At 42.5% G+C, this 18,662-nt stretch overlaps 1 protein-coding gene across 8 annotated transcripts in view; it reads left to right on the top strand.

Annotated features, from left to right (window-relative positions):
* Positions 1-18,662, top strand: part of ltbp4 (latent transforming growth factor beta binding protein 4) — a 121,975-nt gene that overhangs the window by 93,269 nt on the left and 10,044 nt on the right. For 4 of the 8 annotated variants that reach the window (XM_087293409.1, XM_087293407.1, XM_087293414.1 and 1 more), the window contains 18 exons: positions 966-1,085; positions 1,532-1,651; positions 2,398-2,517; positions 3,990-4,109; positions 4,405-4,524; positions 5,888-6,007; positions 6,888-7,007; positions 7,082-7,201; positions 7,347-7,472; positions 7,566-7,691; positions 9,743-9,865; positions 10,589-10,720; positions 12,599-12,724; positions 13,415-13,558; positions 15,501-15,746; positions 15,863-15,934; positions 17,588-17,716; positions 17,800-17,943. In XM_087293409.1, the coding sequence (XP_087149535.1) occupies positions 966-1,085; positions 1,532-1,651; positions 2,398-2,517; positions 3,990-4,109; positions 4,405-4,524; positions 5,888-6,007; positions 6,888-7,007; positions 7,082-7,201; positions 7,347-7,472; positions 7,566-7,691; positions 9,743-9,865; positions 10,589-10,720; positions 12,599-12,724; positions 13,415-13,558; positions 15,501-15,746; positions 15,863-15,934; positions 17,588-17,716; positions 17,800-17,943 (2,328 nt within the window). The remainder of the gene's footprint in view (positions 1-965; positions 1,086-1,531; positions 1,652-2,397; positions 2,518-3,989; positions 4,110-4,404; positions 4,525-5,887; positions 6,008-6,887; positions 7,008-7,081; positions 7,202-7,346; positions 7,473-7,565; positions 7,692-9,742; positions 9,866-10,588; positions 10,721-12,598; positions 12,725-13,414; positions 13,559-15,500; positions 15,747-15,862; positions 15,935-17,587; positions 17,717-17,799; positions 17,944-18,662) is intronic. The other 4 variants (XM_087293410.1, XM_087293408.1, XM_087293412.1 and 1 more) reach the window with 3 other exon arrangements.

Here is an 18,662-nt window from a genome sequence, read left to right as displayed (position 1 = left end):
TGTCTTGAAGAATATCTAGTCTAATATTATTTACTGACATCATAGCAAAGATAAAATAAATCAGTTATTAGAGATGAAGCTATTATGTTTAGAAATGTGTTGACAGGGAGGCTAATAATTCTGACCTTAACTGTGTATGTAGTTGAAGTCAGAGTTGTTAGCCCTCCTGAATTATTAGCCCCTTCTATATTTCTTTCTCCAATTTCTGTTTAACGGAGAGCAGATTGTTTCAACACATTTCTAAACATAGTCCTTTTATTAATCTGGGGTTGCCAACTTATCCAGCATGTTTTTACGCAGCGGATGCCCTTCCAGTCGCAACCCAACACTGGGAAATATTCATCCACACTCATTCACACACACACACACTACGGACAATTTTAGCCTACCCGATTCCCACTATACTGCATGTCTTTGGACTTGTGGGGGAGCACCCGGAGGAAACCCACGCAAACACGTTGAGAACATGCAAACTCCACACAGAAACGCAACTGACCCAGCCGAGGCTCGAACCAGCGACCTTTTTGCTGTGAGGTGACTGCACTGTCTACTGCGCCACTGCGTCGCCCACAGTTTTAATAACTCATTTCTGATTTCTTTTATCTTTGCCATTAACTTTGTCAGTGTATAACAGGGGTTTGTTCTGGAGACAATCTAAATCAAACACTGCTTAAGGGGGCTAATAATATTGACCTTAAAATGGTTTTACAATATTAAAATCTGCTTTTATTCTAGTCGAAATAAAACAAATAAGACTTTCTCCAAAAGAAAAAACATTATAGGAAATACTGTGGACAATTCCTGAACATCATTTGGGAAATATTAGAAAAAAGAAAAAAAAAATCTAAGGAGAAGAGGTAATAATTCTAACTTCAACTGTATATATATATATATATATATATATATATATATATATATATATATATATATATATATATATATGTAAATGCAATTCTCTTGTTCAGATATTGATGAATGTCGCCGGACGCCGTCTCCGTGTCCAGACGGACGCTGTGAAAACACAGCAGGCAGCTTCAGATGCTCATGCCGGACGGGATACAGACTCCAGGCCAACACTTGTGTGGGTAAGAAATATCAGAAACAGCTTTATTGCCACAAGGAAGCTTCCAGAAACAGAGTGCAAAAATCACAAACATAGTGCAGAAGATTAATAAATAACAATTGTATAAAGCAATAGAGAAACAGTAAATGCTCCTACAGTATATACTGAGTGCAATGTGCATATGTGGTGTTTAAAGATGGTTCAGGTGGTGATGGCCTGAGGAATAAATGCTCTTGTGTCTGAACCAATCCAAACAGTTATATCTGTATATAAAGTGGTCATGAAATTAAGTGATATTAAATATATTTATATTAAGAATTATTTACATATTAAAAAAAACAACATTATTTATACATTATTTTATTTAAATATTTGTAAATTGTATCTACTTAAATGTGTTTAAAGTGTAAATAATCTATGTGGAGATGCACGGTGTGATTGTGTTTCTGTGTGCATGGGTTGTTTCAGATGTGAACGAGTGTGAAGATCCGTCACAGTGTCCTGGTCAGGAGTGTTTGAACTCTCAGGGATCGTATCGGTGTGTGTCCTGCAGACCTGGATTTGGTCTGAGAAATGGAGCCTGTTCAGGTACAGTTCATTTCAACTTACCAGTCATCATAGATATATACATTAGATGTCGCCTACCCTGTTGTTGTCTATTGGAAGGAATGCGTCAATAGGGCCGCCATTTTAGTACAGGGTAGTGCTCCTTTGAAATGAATGCGGGACCGAGCTGCAAGGAGCGATTCGTTTGTGAATGAATCTCCCTTATGAACGACTCCTTCACTTAGCCGACAATAATACAAGTTTCTGGCAGTGCAGCATATCGTTGTCGTGTTTCTTTTGCATTGTTTACTGATTTTACAAAACTAGCATAAGCCGAGTGTTTAGTGTGAGTTGGAGCTGCTTTGCCTTATGGTGAATGCAGTATGTGTCTGTATTATCATCAATAACGCTACCTGATTAGCACAAAAGTTCAGAACCTACAAAAACGTAAAAAATTAAATCTTACCTATGAAATGTTCTGCCTTTGTGCTTTCTTTGCTCGTTAGTACACCCGTACACAGCACTAAAGTCACGCATCTTCACGTAGTAGCACTGTCTTGACTAGTGCGGTTGAATGACATTTGTCCTGGGAGCACTGTACCAATATGGTGGCGCTATTCACGCATGCTCAGTTTCCCAATGCGATATCTAGTGTATACATCTGTGACCAGTCATGAGCAGTGTTTGTTAGTAGCTTGTGCTGCCACGCCGCTCAATATACTCAACTCTGATCATGAGTCTATGAAATACACACTGATGTTCAAATTAGGGTGGTGTTTTGTGTTCAGATATTGATGAGTGCCGTCAGACACCTTCTCCATGTCCGAACGGGCTGTGCGAAAACACACTCGGCAGCTTTAGGTGTGTGTGCAGGACTGGATACAGACTTCAGGGTGGCTCCTGTACAGGTATGATCAAAGTCTATATACAAAAACATCTGATAAAACATCATATTAAATAACACACTACAGATTGTTGTCTGAATTTCTTTAGCAAAGATTTACTTTAAAATCAAAGTATTTTTATTTTAATTGTACATTAGTACTAATAAATAACACCTACAATAAAAAAAATCTAATCATTAAGAGTAAATGCAATAAAAGTAATTTAGTAAGTGTGTTATCCCTACTGAAAAACAGCTTAAACCAGCATTGGCAGGTGGGCTGGTTTTAGCTGGTCAACCAAGCTGGTTTTAGAGGGATTTTGGCCATTTCCAGCCTGGTCTTAGCTGGTCAGGCTGGGAGATGACCAGCTTGACCAGCCTTGCCAGGCTGTGAGCCCAGGCAAAACCTTCTATGTCCAGCTTAAACCAGACTGATCAAGCTGGTTTTAGTTGGATTTAACTGGTCATTTTCCAGCCTGACCAGCTAAGATCGGGCTGGAATTGGCTGGAAACCAGCCTTGAAATGGCCAAAACCCCTCTAAAACCAGGCTTGTCAACCAGCTAAAACCAGCCTATGCTGGATTTTTCAGCAGGGATATTGTTTATATTATCACGACAGTTTGTTAATGAATGCTACAGTATCCACAGAATGTAAACTGTGGTGTGTTTTAGCATAATATACTGTAAGTGTAATAGAAAACTAAAGAATTGGGTCCTTTGTTTTTATTACTGTGGATTTACATCAGCATGGCAGCTATAGACCATTTCAGTGTGGTGATGTCATTGGCCTGTGAACATTTCCTGCTTGTTATCAAACTATTTCATAACTGTAATTAGGAGGCAGGGGCAGCACGATGGTACCCGAACAATCACCTCAGCAAAAAAGCCGCTGGTTTGAGCCCTCAGCTGGGTCAGTTGGCGTTTCTGTAATGAGTTTGCATGTTCTCCTCATGTTCGTGTGGGTGTTCTTCGGGTGCTCCGATTTCCCCAACAAGTCCAAAGACATGTACCGGTGAATTGGGTAAGCTAAAGTTGTCCGCAGTGTATGAATGTGAGTGAGTGTGTATGGGTGTTTCCCAGAGATGGGTTGCAGCTGGAAGGGCATCCGCTGTGTAAAACATGCTGGATAAGTTGGCGGTTCATTCTGCGGTGGTGATCCCTGATTAATAAAGGGACTAAGCCGAAAAGAAAATGAATGAATGAATGAATGAATAAGAGGGAATTCAATCCTAACTTAAGGTTAAAACAGCTACCACAACATTATTTATAAACATGTGGCTCTTTTTGGATTCTCGGAAGCTGTAGAAATTAAACATGTGAAACAGGAAATATGTTGGGACCGTTGTTTTTGTTTACATCCCTCAAAATATGTTGCCTTGAAATGTTCTCTTCCTTGATTACACTTAAGCCACTTTCCCTCAAGGTATAAGTACAGCTAAATTCTGAAGTAAACCACAAGTGCACTTTCTGTAAAATCAAGCATATTTTTTCCCCCAGATGTGAACGAGTGTGAAGATCCGTCACAGTGTCCTGGTCAGGAGTGTTTAAACTCTCAGGGATCGTATCGGTGTGTGTCCTGCAGACCTGGATTTGGTCTGAGAAATGGAGCCTGTTCAGGTACAGTAAATGCAACACATTTACAGTGCAATTTAACCATCAATGATAAGTGGTTAGCACTGTAACCTTACAGCAAGAAGGTTGCTGGTTTGAGTCCCGGCTAGGTCAGTTGTCATTTCTGTGTGGAGTTTGCATGTTCTGCCCGTGTTGGCGTGGGTTTCCTCCGGGTGCTCTGTTATCCCCCAAACATGTCCAATCCGGATAGTGCTATTAGTTAATCAGTTTGACCAAGGTGTTTGTTAGATTGGCTGATTTTAGCCTGCTGTGTAATGACGGACTCGTTGATTTGTGTCAGATATCGATGAGTGCCGTCAGACTCCCGATCTGTGTGTTAACGGTCGCTGTGAGAATACGATGGGAAGCTACAGCTGTTCCTGTCGCCCTGGATTCAGACTGGAGGAAAACATCTGCAAAGGTACCAGATTTTACCCTTGCATGCTGTTTAGGATGTTTTCATGCACTGAGGTTGGGGATTTTGAGGCTTAATTTGGCCGTAGCTTGATCTGTGTTTCAGCAAATGGAATGAGTTTTGGTGACAAATCTTATTTTGACGCATATAATTTGGAAAAATGGGTTCTTACTACTCTAAACTTAGTGTATAGTAGTGTATTATACCCTATAGTTGTAGAAAACTGCAGTATTTGATCATATGTTTATATTGGTAGCTGTTGTGTTAGCATAGCAACTGTAGAATCACCACAACAGATTAATTACTATGGTTGGTGTGTTAGCATAGCAACTATAGCATCACCACAACAGATTAATTACTATGGTAATCGCTATGTTGCTGTACTATGGTTGCTGTGTTACCATGGTAACTCTAGAATCACCACAACATATTAATTACTAAAATTGTTGTGTTGCCATAGCAATTGTAGAATCACCACAACAGATTAATTACTATAGTCGTTGTGTTACCATAGCAACTCCAGAATCACCACAACAGATTAAATACTATAGTCGTTGTGTTACCATAGCAACTCTAGAATCACCACAACAGATTAATTACTATAGTTGTTGTTACCATAGCAACTCTAGAATGACCACAAAAGATTAATTAATATAGTTGTTGTGTTACCATAGCAACTCTAGAATCGCCACAACAAATGAATTACTATAGACGTTGTGTTACCACAGCAACTGTAGAATGACCACACCAGATTAATTACTATAGTCGTTGTGTTACCATAGCAACTCTAGAATCAACACACCAGATTAATTACTATAGTTTTTGTGTTACCATAGCAACTCTAGAATCACCACAACAGATGATTTACTATAGTCATTGTGTTACCATAGCAACTGTAGAATCACAACAGACCAATTACTATGATTGTTGTGTTACCATAGCAACTGTGGCATCACCACAACAGATCAATTACTGTGGCCGTTGTGCTACCATAGCAACTGTAGAATCAACACAACAGATTAATTAATATAGTCGCTGTGTTGCCATAGCAACTGTAGAATCAGATTAATTCAAATATAAGAACTATAGAACGGCTCAAAAACACTGCAGTATTCACTATAAATAACTATAATATTTTTTTCAAGTGATTAGTGAATAATAATAATATAATGTTAGTGACTCTAAAATGCATCTCAGTATGAAGTTTCTTGTTGAACCATTATAAAATCACATTTTCAAGAACACTGATATTACTGAACTATATCACATTCAGATAAATACGCTATAAAAACAACAACATGAAACCCAAAATGTACTTGTCAAAATTGCTCAATTGTACAGTTTCATTTGGTCTCTTCTTCTGTTCCAGATGTGAACGAGTGTGAAAATGAGCTTCAGTGTCCAGGAATGGAGTGTGTGAACTCGGTCGGGTCTTTCAAGTGTGTGTCCTGTAAGCCAGGATTTCAGCTTCTTGATGGCCAGTGCCAAGGTACAAACAACACTGATCTGATGAGCTGAAATCTGAGGAAAAAATCATGCCTACATGCAGTTATGAGACACAAATTATCATTCAATGTCCCCACAAGTATAGCAATACCAGTAAATTTTGACCTTGTGGGGACTTTTTTTGTTGGTCCCCATGAGGAAAACAGATCATAAATCAGACTGGATGAAGTATTTTGAAAATGTAAAAATGTGTGTGTGTGTGTGTTTACTTTGTATTCCTCATGTTATAGGGGCAAAATGTCCCCAAAAGTATAGCAATACTAGTAAATGTTGACCTTGTGGGGACTTTTTGTTGGTCCCCATGAGAAAAATAGATCATAAATCAAACTGGATGAAGTATTTTGAAAATGTTAAAATGTGTGTGTGTGTGTGTGTACTTTGTATTCCTCATGTTATTGGGGCCAAATGTTCCCACAAGTATAGCAATACCAGTAAATTTTGACCTTGTGGGGACTTTTTTTGTTGGTCCCCACGAGGAAAAGAGCTTAAATCAAACTGGATGAAGCATTTTGAAAATGTATAAATGTGTGTGTACCTTGTATTCCTTACATTACGGTGATCAAATGTCCCCACAAGTATAGCAATACCAGTTAATTTTGACCTTGTGGGGACTTTTTTGTTGGTCCCCATAAGGAAAATAGATCACAAATCAATCTGGATGAAGTATTTTGAAAATGTAAAAATGTGTGTGTGTGTGTGTTTACTTTGTATTCCTCATATCATGTCCCCACAAGTATAGCAATACCAGTTAATTTTGACCTTGTGGGGACTTTTTGTTGGTCCCCACAAGGAAAACAGCTTAAATCATACTGAATTAAGTGTTTAAAAAATGTAAAAATGAGTGTGTGTGTGTGTGTGTTTAGATGTAGACGAATGCAGTCGTACGCCGAGGCGCTGCACTAACGGTCAGTGTAAAAACACTCCGGGCAGCTTCAGATGTGTGTGTGACGTGGGTTTCCACCTCCAGGATGGCGTCTGCACAGGTATCAGAGCGCACACACACACACTCACATCAGCTCTTCATGCAGCAGTGTTTACACTTGTGTGTGTTCTTCAGACATGGACGAGTGTGTGGACCCGCTGCAGTGTCCCGGTCAGCAGTGCATTAATTCTCCAGGATCATATAAGTGTGTTCCCTGCAGAGACGGACACAGCATGCAGAGCGGACGCTGCACAGGTCAGACCAGCCTCCCTGTGGTCCTTCACTGCGAAAAGCTCGACTACAGTGATCCAGTACAGCATGACGATATCATCAGCAGTCAGTGGGTTAAATCTAATCTTTCTGCATGGTCTCTGCTGTGTGTTTGCGCTCTCTTTCTCAGACATTGATGAGTGTGTGAGTGATCAAGTGTGTGGCGCTCAGAGTGTGTGTGTGAACACGGATGGCTCATATCGCTGCGACTGCGCACCGGGATACAGAGCGGCAGGAGCAGGACGACAGTGCAGAGGTCAGACACACACACACACACACACACTCATAACACTCTGAATGATCTTTCTAGTAACACCCATTGACTAAATGCTCCCATGAAACATTTCAGACATTAACGAGTGTCTTGAAGGAGATTTCTGCTTTCCCAGAGGAGAGTGTGTGAACACAGACGGCTCATACAAGTGTGTTTGCTCACAAGGCTACAAGAGCGTCACTAACGGGACGTCCTGCCAAGGTATCTGACATATTGCCTCACATAATAAACCATAAACCTGCTGTTAAAGGTGCTGTCGAGTGCTCTGAAATGTGCATTTTATAATCATTGCTTGACGTGATCTCAACTAAAGCATGAAGAGAGGGCAGGACATAGTGTAGCCCCTCCCCTTTAAAAAAAAAATCAGTCAATAGCGATTTCTCATTCGCACAGTGGGAGTGGCTGAGCTCAAGGGCATCAAATGTGAAGCGTCTTAGGGTGCTTTCACACCTACACTTTTGTTTCGGAACCTGTCTCGTTTGCCCAGTTAGCGCGGTTCGTTTGGCATATGTGAACAGGGCAATCACGCTCTGTTCCGCGCCAAAGTAATCGCTCCGAGATCGCTTGAATGAGGTGGTCTCGGCTCGATTGAAACGAACCCTGGAGCGGTTCGATTGTAGTGAGAAAGCGATCCGATCCGAGCGCGGTTATATCACTGTGTTTTATGGATATGTAATAGGCATATATGGCTATATTGAGAGAGAATTTTGAGTATGGCGGGAAGTTTCGCGAGTCTCCGGATGCCCGCAAACGAGTGATGATCTCTCGGTAATCTCGCGTCTCCCTCCAGGTCCTCAAATAGGCATCGTCGCGCACCCTTCTCACCCCTCCCCACCGCATCTCTCCTCAGACACGTCGTGCGTGCGCACCCTGTCAATCACCACCAAACCACCACCTCTCCTGACAGCTGAGCGGGACTCTGCAAAATAAACCCTGACACTCTGACCAATGTGAGAAGAGTTTACTCGCACGTGACTTGTTTTAGCTCTTTTGGTCCGATTAGAAACTTTGCTATGTGAAAGCGAACTGCTCCAAGAGCAACAATGTAACATTTGTAATCTCCGGAACAACTGAATCGATTCACAGGTGTGAAAGCACCCTTAAAGGGGGCGGGACATGTCAGATACTAGAGAGCATTTGATTGGTCAGAAAATTTGACGAGAATAAAACCGTTGATGCATTTAGGTGGAAGTGACAAACGACAAGCTTTACGTGTTTATATCAGTTTTATATCTTCTGAATGCGAATTTTGCCACTGTTTTGGTCCACACTAGCTTATAAACTCACTGGCCACTTTATTAGGTACACCTTACTAGTACAGAACTGAGTGGTGTAGATTCAACAAGCTACTGGAAACATTCCTCAGAGATTTTGCTCCATAGTGACATGATAGCATCACACAGTTGCTGCAGATTTGTCGGCTGCACATCCATGATGCCAATCTCCCGTTCCACCACATCCCAAAGCTGCTCTAAGCCTTTAAGGAAAATTAATGAATGAATACAGGGACGGACTGGCCATCTGGCAAATGCCAGAAGGGCCGGACCAATTTTTAAATGTGGGCCGGTCAGTTTTTTTTTTTATGTATTGTTTTTCAAGTGCAGACAGCTTTTATCTCTTGCTAGATGTGATATTATGATGATGATAATAAAAGTAATAATAATAATAAATGTTAAGCATTTGGCCCAATCGGCAACTGCTGCCTGGTTTCAAGATGGGCCGACCCAATCCGACGTTACCCGGACGTAATCAAAATCTGGCAAGAATGTCATATAATTTCACCATCTGTACACCAAAATAAATAGTCAATGTGTGTTTCCGTGGGTGTAGCTGTGTTGGTGTGGCAATTTGTGTGGGTACAGTGCCAGGGCTGAATTTTTGTCCCAGTCCGCCCCTGAATGAATATATACTATATGCTAATTTCCATCTACATTTAATGTTTATATTCAATATTTCTTCTTCAAAATGTCCTGTTTAATTTAACATAGTTTCGAAGCAAATCCTCCACCATTTATTGAGTGTTCGGTTGGAGCATGTCATTAAAAAAGTCTTGTTTTACACACTATTATTGCCAACTATACAGTAATTAGTCTAAATTGAGATTGTGAGATTATTTATATAAGATGTGTGCAGGGAAGTAGTCCTGCTGTTTCTGTAAGATCGGGTTCCTCCATCACACTGTCAGGAGTTTGACTGCTAGAATGAGCGTTACTGATGATGTCATGCTGGTGTGTGTGTGTGTGTGTGTCCAGATGTGGATGAATGTGCTCTGGATGGAGTTTGTCAGGACGGCCGCTGCTCCAACACTGAAGGGTCATTCCTGTGTCACTGCCAGACCGGCTTCACCACCAACCCTGAGAAAACAGCCTGCCTTGGTAAAACACACACACACACACACACACTACTACTACTGGTAGGGCATCCGCTGCATAAAACATATGCCAGATCAATTGTCGGTTCCTTCCGCTGTGGCGGCCCCTAATAAATCAGGCATTTTCTGCCTGGTGATACTCATCCCGAGGCCCCCAGAAACTATGTAGCACCACTGATGCAATCCAAGACCCGCGACGAGATGATCCCAAGGTTCCCATAATCCTGGACCAGGCCGTATCCTGAGCAGCTGCTGCAGTGGTCATGGAGGAGCGGAGAGCATGAGACTGATTCCTGTGACGCTCCAGGGACAGTCAACAAGACGCACAGACGTTGCACAAGACGTTTGGCCACAGTAGAAATGGTCGTGCCCGACTGAGTCTGGTTTCTCTCGAGGTTTTTCCTTCACTTTCGTCAATTGGTGAAGTTTGTTCCTCGCTGCTGTCGCCACTGGCCTGCATGGTTCCATATCTGTAGAGCTGTGTATCGATGGATTTGCTCTTCAGTGTTTGGACTCTCAGTAGTGAAAATTAAACCACACTGAACTGAACTAAACTGAACTTAAACTCTGAAACTGGACTGACACTGTTTTCATTTACTACGATCTTCTATGTTCAGCTGCTTTGACACACTCTACATTGTAAAAGCGCTATACAAATAAAGCTGAATTGAATTGAATTAAGCTGAAGAATAAATCTAATTGTGTATGTACTGGTTTGCTTCTGCAGATGTGAATGAGTGTCAGGACTCGGCAGGGCTGATATGTGGATCTCAGCGCTGTGAAAACACCATTGGTTCCTTCCACTGCGTGGCGTCGTGTGAGCCCGGTTATCAGATCACCAGCACTGGAGAGTGCGTGGGTACGAGGAATCATACATCAATACCTACAGCTGTGGCCAGACATCATGCCAGAAATTGATACTGAGATTTTTAAAATGCATCACTGTTCTCTCTTGAATAGATTCTGACTTTAGTTTTAATAGCAGAAGGTGCTCTAGGCTAATTTTAACAGCAGACAGCGCTCTAGGCTAGTGTTTAGAGTGCCTTCTGCTGTTAAAACTTTGCCTAGTGCGCCACCTGCTGTTAAAATTAGCCTAGAGCGTCTTCTGCTATTAAAAACTTGCCTAGAGCGACATAAGCTTTAAAATCTAGACACAATCTGCTGTTAAAATCTAGCCTAGAGCACCATGTGCTGTTTAAAACTAGCACAGAGCGCCATCTGCTGTAGAAACTAGCGATATCTGCTGTTAAAATCTATCATAGAGCTCTGTCTGCTGTTTAAAATTAGCCTAAAGTGTCATCTGCTGTAAAACTAGTGCTATCTTCTGTTAATATCTAGCCTAGAGCGCCAACTGCCATTTAAAACTAGCCTAAAGTGCCAACTGCCATTTAAAATTAGCCTAAAGCGCCAACTGCCATTTAAAACTAGCCTAGAGCACCGTCTGCTGTTTAAAACTAGCCTAGAGCAACATCTGCAGTAACAACTAGTGCAATCTGCTGTTAAAATCTAGCCTAGAGCATTAGCTGCTGTTTAAAATTAGCCTAGGAGATATTTGCTGTCTAAAATTAGCCTAGAGCGCCATCTGCTGTTAAAAATTAGCCTAGAACGCCATCTGCTGTTTAAATCTAACGTAGAGCTCTGTCTGCTGTTTAAAACTAGCCTAGAGCGCCATCTGCTGTTTAAATCTACCGTAGAGCTCCGTCTACTGTAAAAACTAGTGTTACTGCAGTTCAAATTTAGCAGAGTGCCAACTGCCGGTTAAAACTAGCCTAGAGCACCAGCTGCTGTTTAAAACCAGCCTAGAACAACATCTGCTGTTTAAAATTAGCCTAGAGCTCCATCTGCTGTTTAAATCTAACCCAGAGCGACATCTGCTGTAAAAACTAGCGTTATCTGCTGTCCTAGAGCTCCATATGCTGTTTAAAATTAGCCTAAAGCGCCATCTGCTGCTTAAATCTAGCCTAGAGCATCATCTGCTGCAAAAACTAGTGCTATCTGCTGTTAAAATCTAGCCTAGAGCGACATCTGCTGCAAAAACTAGTGCCATCTGCAGTTTAAAACTATCCTAGAGCGACATCTGCTGTTAAAACTGCTGTAAAACCTTATCTCAGAGCAGTGTCAGCTGTTAAAAACTAGCCTAGAGCGACATCCGCTGTATAAACTAGCACCATCTACTGTTAAATTCTAGTCTAGAGCTCTGTCTGTTTTTAAACACTAGTCTAGAGCGGCATCTGCTGTTTAAAACTAGCCTAGATTGACATCTACTGTTAAAACACTAGCCTAGAGTGCCATCTGCTGTAAAAAACTAGCCTAGCTTGCTATCTACTGTTAAAACACTAGCCTAGATCGCCATTTGCAGTTAAAAATTAGCCTAGCGCCTAGTGTCTACTTTAAAAAACACTAACCTAGAGCGCCGTCTGCAGTTAAAATCTATTCTAGAGCACCATCTGCTGTTAAACACTAGCCTAGACTGCCGTCTGCTTTTGAAAACTAGTCTAGAGCGCCATCTGCTGTTAAAACGTAGCCTAAAGCTCCATCTGCTTATTAAAACTAGGCTAGCTATCTAAGGTTGAAAAGCTAAGCTCAGTATCTACTCAAGAGAGAGCAGCGTTGCTTTTGAAATATCTCAGAATGGATGCTGGATCAGTTTCTCCAACAGTTGTTGACCACAGCTTTAATATTAGCAGCAGGAGTCAGTCAGGGATGTGCAGAATGACTGTGTGTGTTTGTGTTGCAGACGTGAACGAGTGTGCGAACGAGACGGTGTGTGGAGCTCATGCCTTCTGCCAGAACCTCATCGGCACCTACCACTGTCTGTGCGACCAGGGTTACGAGTCCACCGGAGATGGGAAGATCTGTGTGGGTGAGGGAAACACGGTCTTTCACAACAACAACACTGTAATACAATAGACACTACCTGGCTAAAGCCTCGGTTGCAAGAGCAACACATAATAACTTGACTTCTAGTTGATCATCAAGTGGCAGAAGGTGGATCTTTCTGCTGAATCATCTGTTGATCTGCATCCCAATCATCACCAACACTGCAGAAGACCAACTCATATACGATAAAAATATTTCCTAAAGATTTATAATGAAGAAATTTAAAGAAATACTTAGTTCTAAAATACATATGTAATACATCATATATCATTCATTCGTTTTCTTGTCGGCTTAGTCCCTTTATTAATCCAGGGTCGCCACAGCGGAATGAACCGCCAACTTATCCAGCAAGTTTTTACGCCTCGGATGCCCTTCCAGCCGCAACCTATCTCTGGGAAACACCCACACACTCATTCATACACACACACTCGCCACAGCGGAATGAACCGCCAACTTATCCAGCAAGTTTTTACGCCTCGGATGCCCTTCCAGCCGCAACCCATCTCTGGGAAACACCCACACACTCATTCATACACACACACTCGGTTACTCTTATTTATTGGTTTATTTTTACTTGTGAAAATGTACACTACAAGTTGCAAATTCGCAACATGTAAACCCTCTTCCCTCACAAAGGAAGGTGAGATGTATTGTACTGTGTGTGTCTCCGTAGACATAAACGAGTGTGAGGCGATGCAGGGTGTGTGTGGATCTGCGCGCTGCTGGAATGTCGAGGGCTCGTTCACGTGTGAATGTGAGAACGGACAGGAGGAATTTGACCCTATTGCTGGCCGCTGTTTGAGCAGAGAGGGCACAGGTAACACACACACACACACACACACACACACACACACACACACCTGACATGGCCTTCTGCTGTTTTCTAATGACAGTACTTTCTGTCCACTAAACCTAACCCACATTGATAATGTTTCAGTGCTGCCCTCTGCTGGCGATGCAAGAAATACTACTACCAATGACACAGACACATACACACACACACACGCACGCACGCATGCACATTTTTGCATTATAAATCCAAATATAAACTTGTATTTTATGTGTATTTTTATTATAATTACTTACTACTTACTGGTGTTTGTTTGTTTGCTTGCGTCTGTGTGTTTATGTCTGTGTGTCTGTCTGTGTGCGTGTGTGTGTGTTTGCACTCTTGTGTGTTTGTTTGCGTGTCTGTTTATGTGTGTGTCTGTCTGTTTGCTTGTTTGTGTGTTCGTCTGTGTCTGTGTGTGTTTTTGTCCTTGTGCATGTGTGTGTCTGTGTGTTTGCGTCCATGTGTGTTTACGTGTGTGTGTGGGACTGTGTTTGTTTGCTTGTGTGCGTGTGTCTGTGTTTGTTTGCGTGTGCGTCTTTATTTGTGGTTGTGTGTCTGGGTTTTTCTGCCTGTGTGTGTGTTTGTGCACATGTTTGTGTTTGCGTGTGTGTATGTGTGTGTGCATGTTTGTGTTTCTGTTTATGTGTGTGTGTTTGTGTCCTTGTGTATTTGTGTGTGTGTGTGTTTGAGCGCGTGTGTGTTTGTGTATGTATATGTCTGTGTGTTTGTTTGTGTGTGTGTGTCTGTGTTTCTTTGCTTGTGTGTATCTGTGTGTTTGCGTCCTTGTGTGTTTACATGTGTGTGTGTGTGTGTGTGTTTGTTTGCTTGTGTATTTCTGTGTGCGTCTTTATTTCTGTGTATGTGTGTGTTTGCGTATGTGTGCATGCGTCATGAGTGTTTGTGCACGTGTGTGTTTGTGTATGTGTGTGTGTACATGCATGCATCATGCATGTTTGTGCACGTGTGTGTTTGTGCACGTGTGTTTTTGTGTGTGTGTTTGTGTGTGTATGTGTTTGTTTATGTTTGTCTGTCTGTGTGTGTTTGCGTATGTGTGCATGCATGTGTGTTTGTGCACATGTGTGTGTTTGTGTGTGTATGCGTGTGTGTTTGCATGTGTTTTTGTGTGTGTTTGTGTATGTATTTGTCTGTGTGTGTGTGTGTTTGTCTGGGCACGTGTGTTTGTTTGTACGTGTGTCTGTGTTTGCGTCTTTGTATGTTTACGTGTGTGTGTGTGTGTGTGTGTATGTGTATGTTTGTTTGTGCACGTGTGTGTGTCTGTGTTTGTTTGCATCTTTGTATGTTTACGTCTGTGTGTGTGTGTGTGTGTGTGTGTGTGTGTGTTTTTGCATCTTTGTATATTTACGTGTGTGTGTGTGTTTGCGTCTTTGTATGTTTACTTGTGTGTGTGTGTGTGTGTGTTTGCGTCTTTGTATGTTTACGTGTGTGTGTGTGTGTGTGTGTGTGTGTTTGCGTCTTTGTATGTTTACGTGTGTGTGTGTGTGTTTGTGTCTTTGTATGTTTACGTGTGTGTGTGTGTGTTTGCGTCTTTGTATGTTTACGTGTGTGTGTGTGTGTGTGTGTGTGTGTGTGTGTGTGTGTTTGCGTCTTTGTATGTTTACGTGTGTGTGTGTGTGTGTGTGTTTGCGTCTTTGTATGTTTAAGTGTGTGTGTGTGTGTGTGTGTGTGTGTGTGTGTGTTTGCGTCTTTGTATGTTTACGTGTGTGTGTGTGTGTGTGTGTGTGTTTGCGTCTTTGTATGTTTAAGTGTGTGTGTGTGTGTGTGTGTGTGTGTGTGTTTGCGTCTTTGTATGTTTATGTGTGTGTGTGTGTGTGTGTTTGCGTCTTTGTATGTTTATGTGTGTGTGTGTGTGTGTGTGTGTGTGTGTGTGCGTCTTTGTATGTTTACTTGTGTGTGTGTGTGTCTCCAGCAGGTGTGTCAGGATCATCAGGCAGATCCTCCTTCTCCTCGTCTGGCAGTGTATCATCAGCATCTGCGTCTAGATCTCTGCCTCAGTCTCGTCCTGGAGAACAGAAGGAGTGTTACTACGGTATTTCCCAGCCGTACTCCTGTAAGATTCTGGCTGTGAACACCACACTGCAGGAGTGTTGCTGCACCGCTGGACAGGGCTGGGGACTCATGTGCAAATATGACATCTGTCCTGAAGCGGGAACAGGTGAACAATCACACTGCACCGGTTCTATACATCCATTAACATTATAGTACGCTGTGTTCATCCTCATTGGCTCGATGATGATACATAATCTCACCCCATCGTCTCTCTCCGTTTAGCTGAATTCCAGACACTCTGTCCCAATGGAAAAGGCTACGTCACCACAGAAGCAGGAGCGTTCAACTACAAGGGTAAAACACAGACATGATCTCTCCGAAAATCCCCCATGCGTCTCTCAGCATTCATCATCTCGATAACACTTTACAACATGAAACACACAGTTAATCTATTTACTAACATAAACAAACACTGAACAGTACATTTATTACAGTGTTTATGTGTGTGTGTTAACATTAGTTAGTTGCTAACTCTCACAGCATTTACTAATGTTATTATATGCATATCTGGAATACTTCAGTCGTGATATTCTTAAGGTATGTTATTCAGAGGTAACAACCGCTAAATAACACAGACTCATCCGGGAACTGAGAATGTGCCCATTCCATGTTTTTTTTGACTGTTTTTGCTCAATCTAGTGTCTAAATAATGCGCGGGTTAGTGTATACTCCATCAGCTGTTTAAGGGTGCTTTCACACCTGTAGTTCGCTTCATTTGGTCCGGACCAAGAGTAATAAATGATCATTGTTGCATCTTCTGCCGTCTTTGGGTCGTTTTCACACCACACTGCAGGCTTTGGTCCGAACCAGGGGAAACGAACCAAAATGCAGTCATGTGACAAAATCCACGTCTCTTATTGGCCAGATGTTGTTGAACATATTTCCTAAACTGCTTATTGATTGGTCAGAATTCACATGCGGGAAAATGCCAGTGAGCTCCCGCAGGTAAACAAAACCTTTTACTCTGGAGGGACGACTGCGCTGCTTTAGACAAACTATACATTTCGAGAATGAAGCGCGGCCGCGGCTGGAAAACAGTGTTTAATGCATCGCTCGTCACTTCAGGAGGAGGCGTGAATTAATTTAGCTAAACTGCGGCATGCTCATCTTGCGGAAATATTACCAACGATCCATCAGGTAATGTTTTCCCCTCTCTCTCTCTCTCTGTTGGTAAAGCACTGTCAACAAATATTTTTCCTCCATATCCCATAATGCACAGCGCATCAGCCTACGCCAGCTGGATTAGTCCAAAACGTGCAGTACTTTTTGCGGTTGGACCTGTTTCAGTACGGATTATATTCTCACCACAAACGAACCGGGTTCGTTTGAAATCGTACCGAGACCACCTCTTCAAGCAGGTCTCGGTACGCTTATTTGGTCCGTTTTTAGTGCGCACTCGAGTACAATTGCTGCATTCACACCTGCCCAAACCAACCGCACCAAAACGGGAACCGAACTCTAGGATTCAATCAAACTAAATAAGGCCGGTGTGAAAGCACACTTAGTTTCTGTCAGCTTTGTGTTGTTGACTGTTTAGCGCCATCTTGTGTCTGAACAATACGTATGTTAGTGTATACTCCAGCCGGTTTGGTTTTTTCATTAGCTTTGTGTTGTTGACTGTTTAGCACCATCTAGTGTCTAAATAATACGTAGGTTAGTGTATACTCCAATCAACCGCTTTCTGTCAGCTTTGTGTTTATATAAAGATTAAATAACCTATTACGGCTCAGAGCAAAGTTTTGTGTGTAATTTTTATGCTTTATGGCATGTAACCGTGTAATAAGTGGGATAAAGTACATCCAGGACGGTTATTTTCCCAGAATAAACCCTTCAGTTTGTATTGCTTATTGTTTGTTCATGTTAGTAAACACATGAACTACTGTACGTGTCCTGTATATTAAAGTGTTCCCTACATTTCTAACCTAAACCTGTCTGACCTCTGGACAGATGTGGACGAGTGTAAGCTGTTTGATCCGGAGGTGTGTAAAGGCGGTACGTGTGTTAACAATATACCCGGATACGCCTGTTACTGTCGCAGCGGATCCTACTATGACACGGAGCTGCTGGAGTGCACCGGTCAGTCTCACTGCACGCCCTGCTGGGATTGATGACCAGACGGAGCTTTTTTTGACCGTGTGTGTGTGTGTGTGTGTCTGCAGATAATGATGAGTGTGAGAGTGAGGACACCTGCAGTGGTGGACGGTGTGTTAACACACAGGGAACGTTTTACTGTACTTGTGAGCCCCCTTTAGTGCTGGACGACACACAGCGCAACTGTGTTAATGCAAGCGGACTCACTGAGGGTAAGAGAAACACACACACACACTCTAATGTATACACTCAGCGGTAGAGGTCTGCATTCCCGGCGCCGCAGGACCCGACCAGATTTCTACAGCGCGGGTATAAATTTCCGAATAAATCACGGGAGCGGTCGGTAACGGGTTTAATTTGGGACGGGAGCGGGCTGTCTAGCAATATCGCTCCCGAGTGAGCACGTGTATGTATGTGTGTAAATGAAATAGCGCGATGCTGTGTTTAGCTTGTTTGTTGCAGTGTGTGTGTGTATGTATGCACACGCGCGAATAAGAGATGTGTGTGTGTGTGTGTGTGTGTGTGTGTGTGTGTGTGTGTGTGTGTGTGTGTGTGTGTGTGTGCGCGCGTGCGAATGAGAGATAGAGCTTTGCCTGTGTTTGTGCTTGGTGCTTATGAGTGTGTGTTAGAAGGCGCGCGCGCGAATGAGAGAGAAAGCTTTGTCTGTGTGTGTGTTTATACAGACAGCTTGTTATAGGCTGTCTGGACTGTATAACTGGGGGATTTTCGGTTTTGTTCTCCCCCCGCTCTTTAGCGGGATCGGGCGCGACGGATAGAAAACAGGGCGGGGCGGGCAGCGGGACATCAAGTGCTTAATATAAGCGGGAGCGGTCGGGTTCAGGCTAAAACCTGGCGGGTGCGGGCGGGATTCAAAATTTAGTCCCGCACAGATCTCTACTCAGCGGCCACTTTATCATGTACACCTTACTAG

The sequence above is a fragment of the Danio rerio genome, chromosome 18 (genome assembly GCF_052040795.2).
Source record: "Danio rerio strain M-AB ecotype USA chromosome 18, GRCz13ab, whole genome shotgun sequence".
Taxonomy (NCBI): Eukaryota; Metazoa; Chordata; class Actinopteri; order Cypriniformes; family Danionidae; genus Danio; species Danio rerio.
Note: the sequence above shows the minus strand (reverse complement) of the source record. Positions and strands in the feature narration are given on the sequence as shown.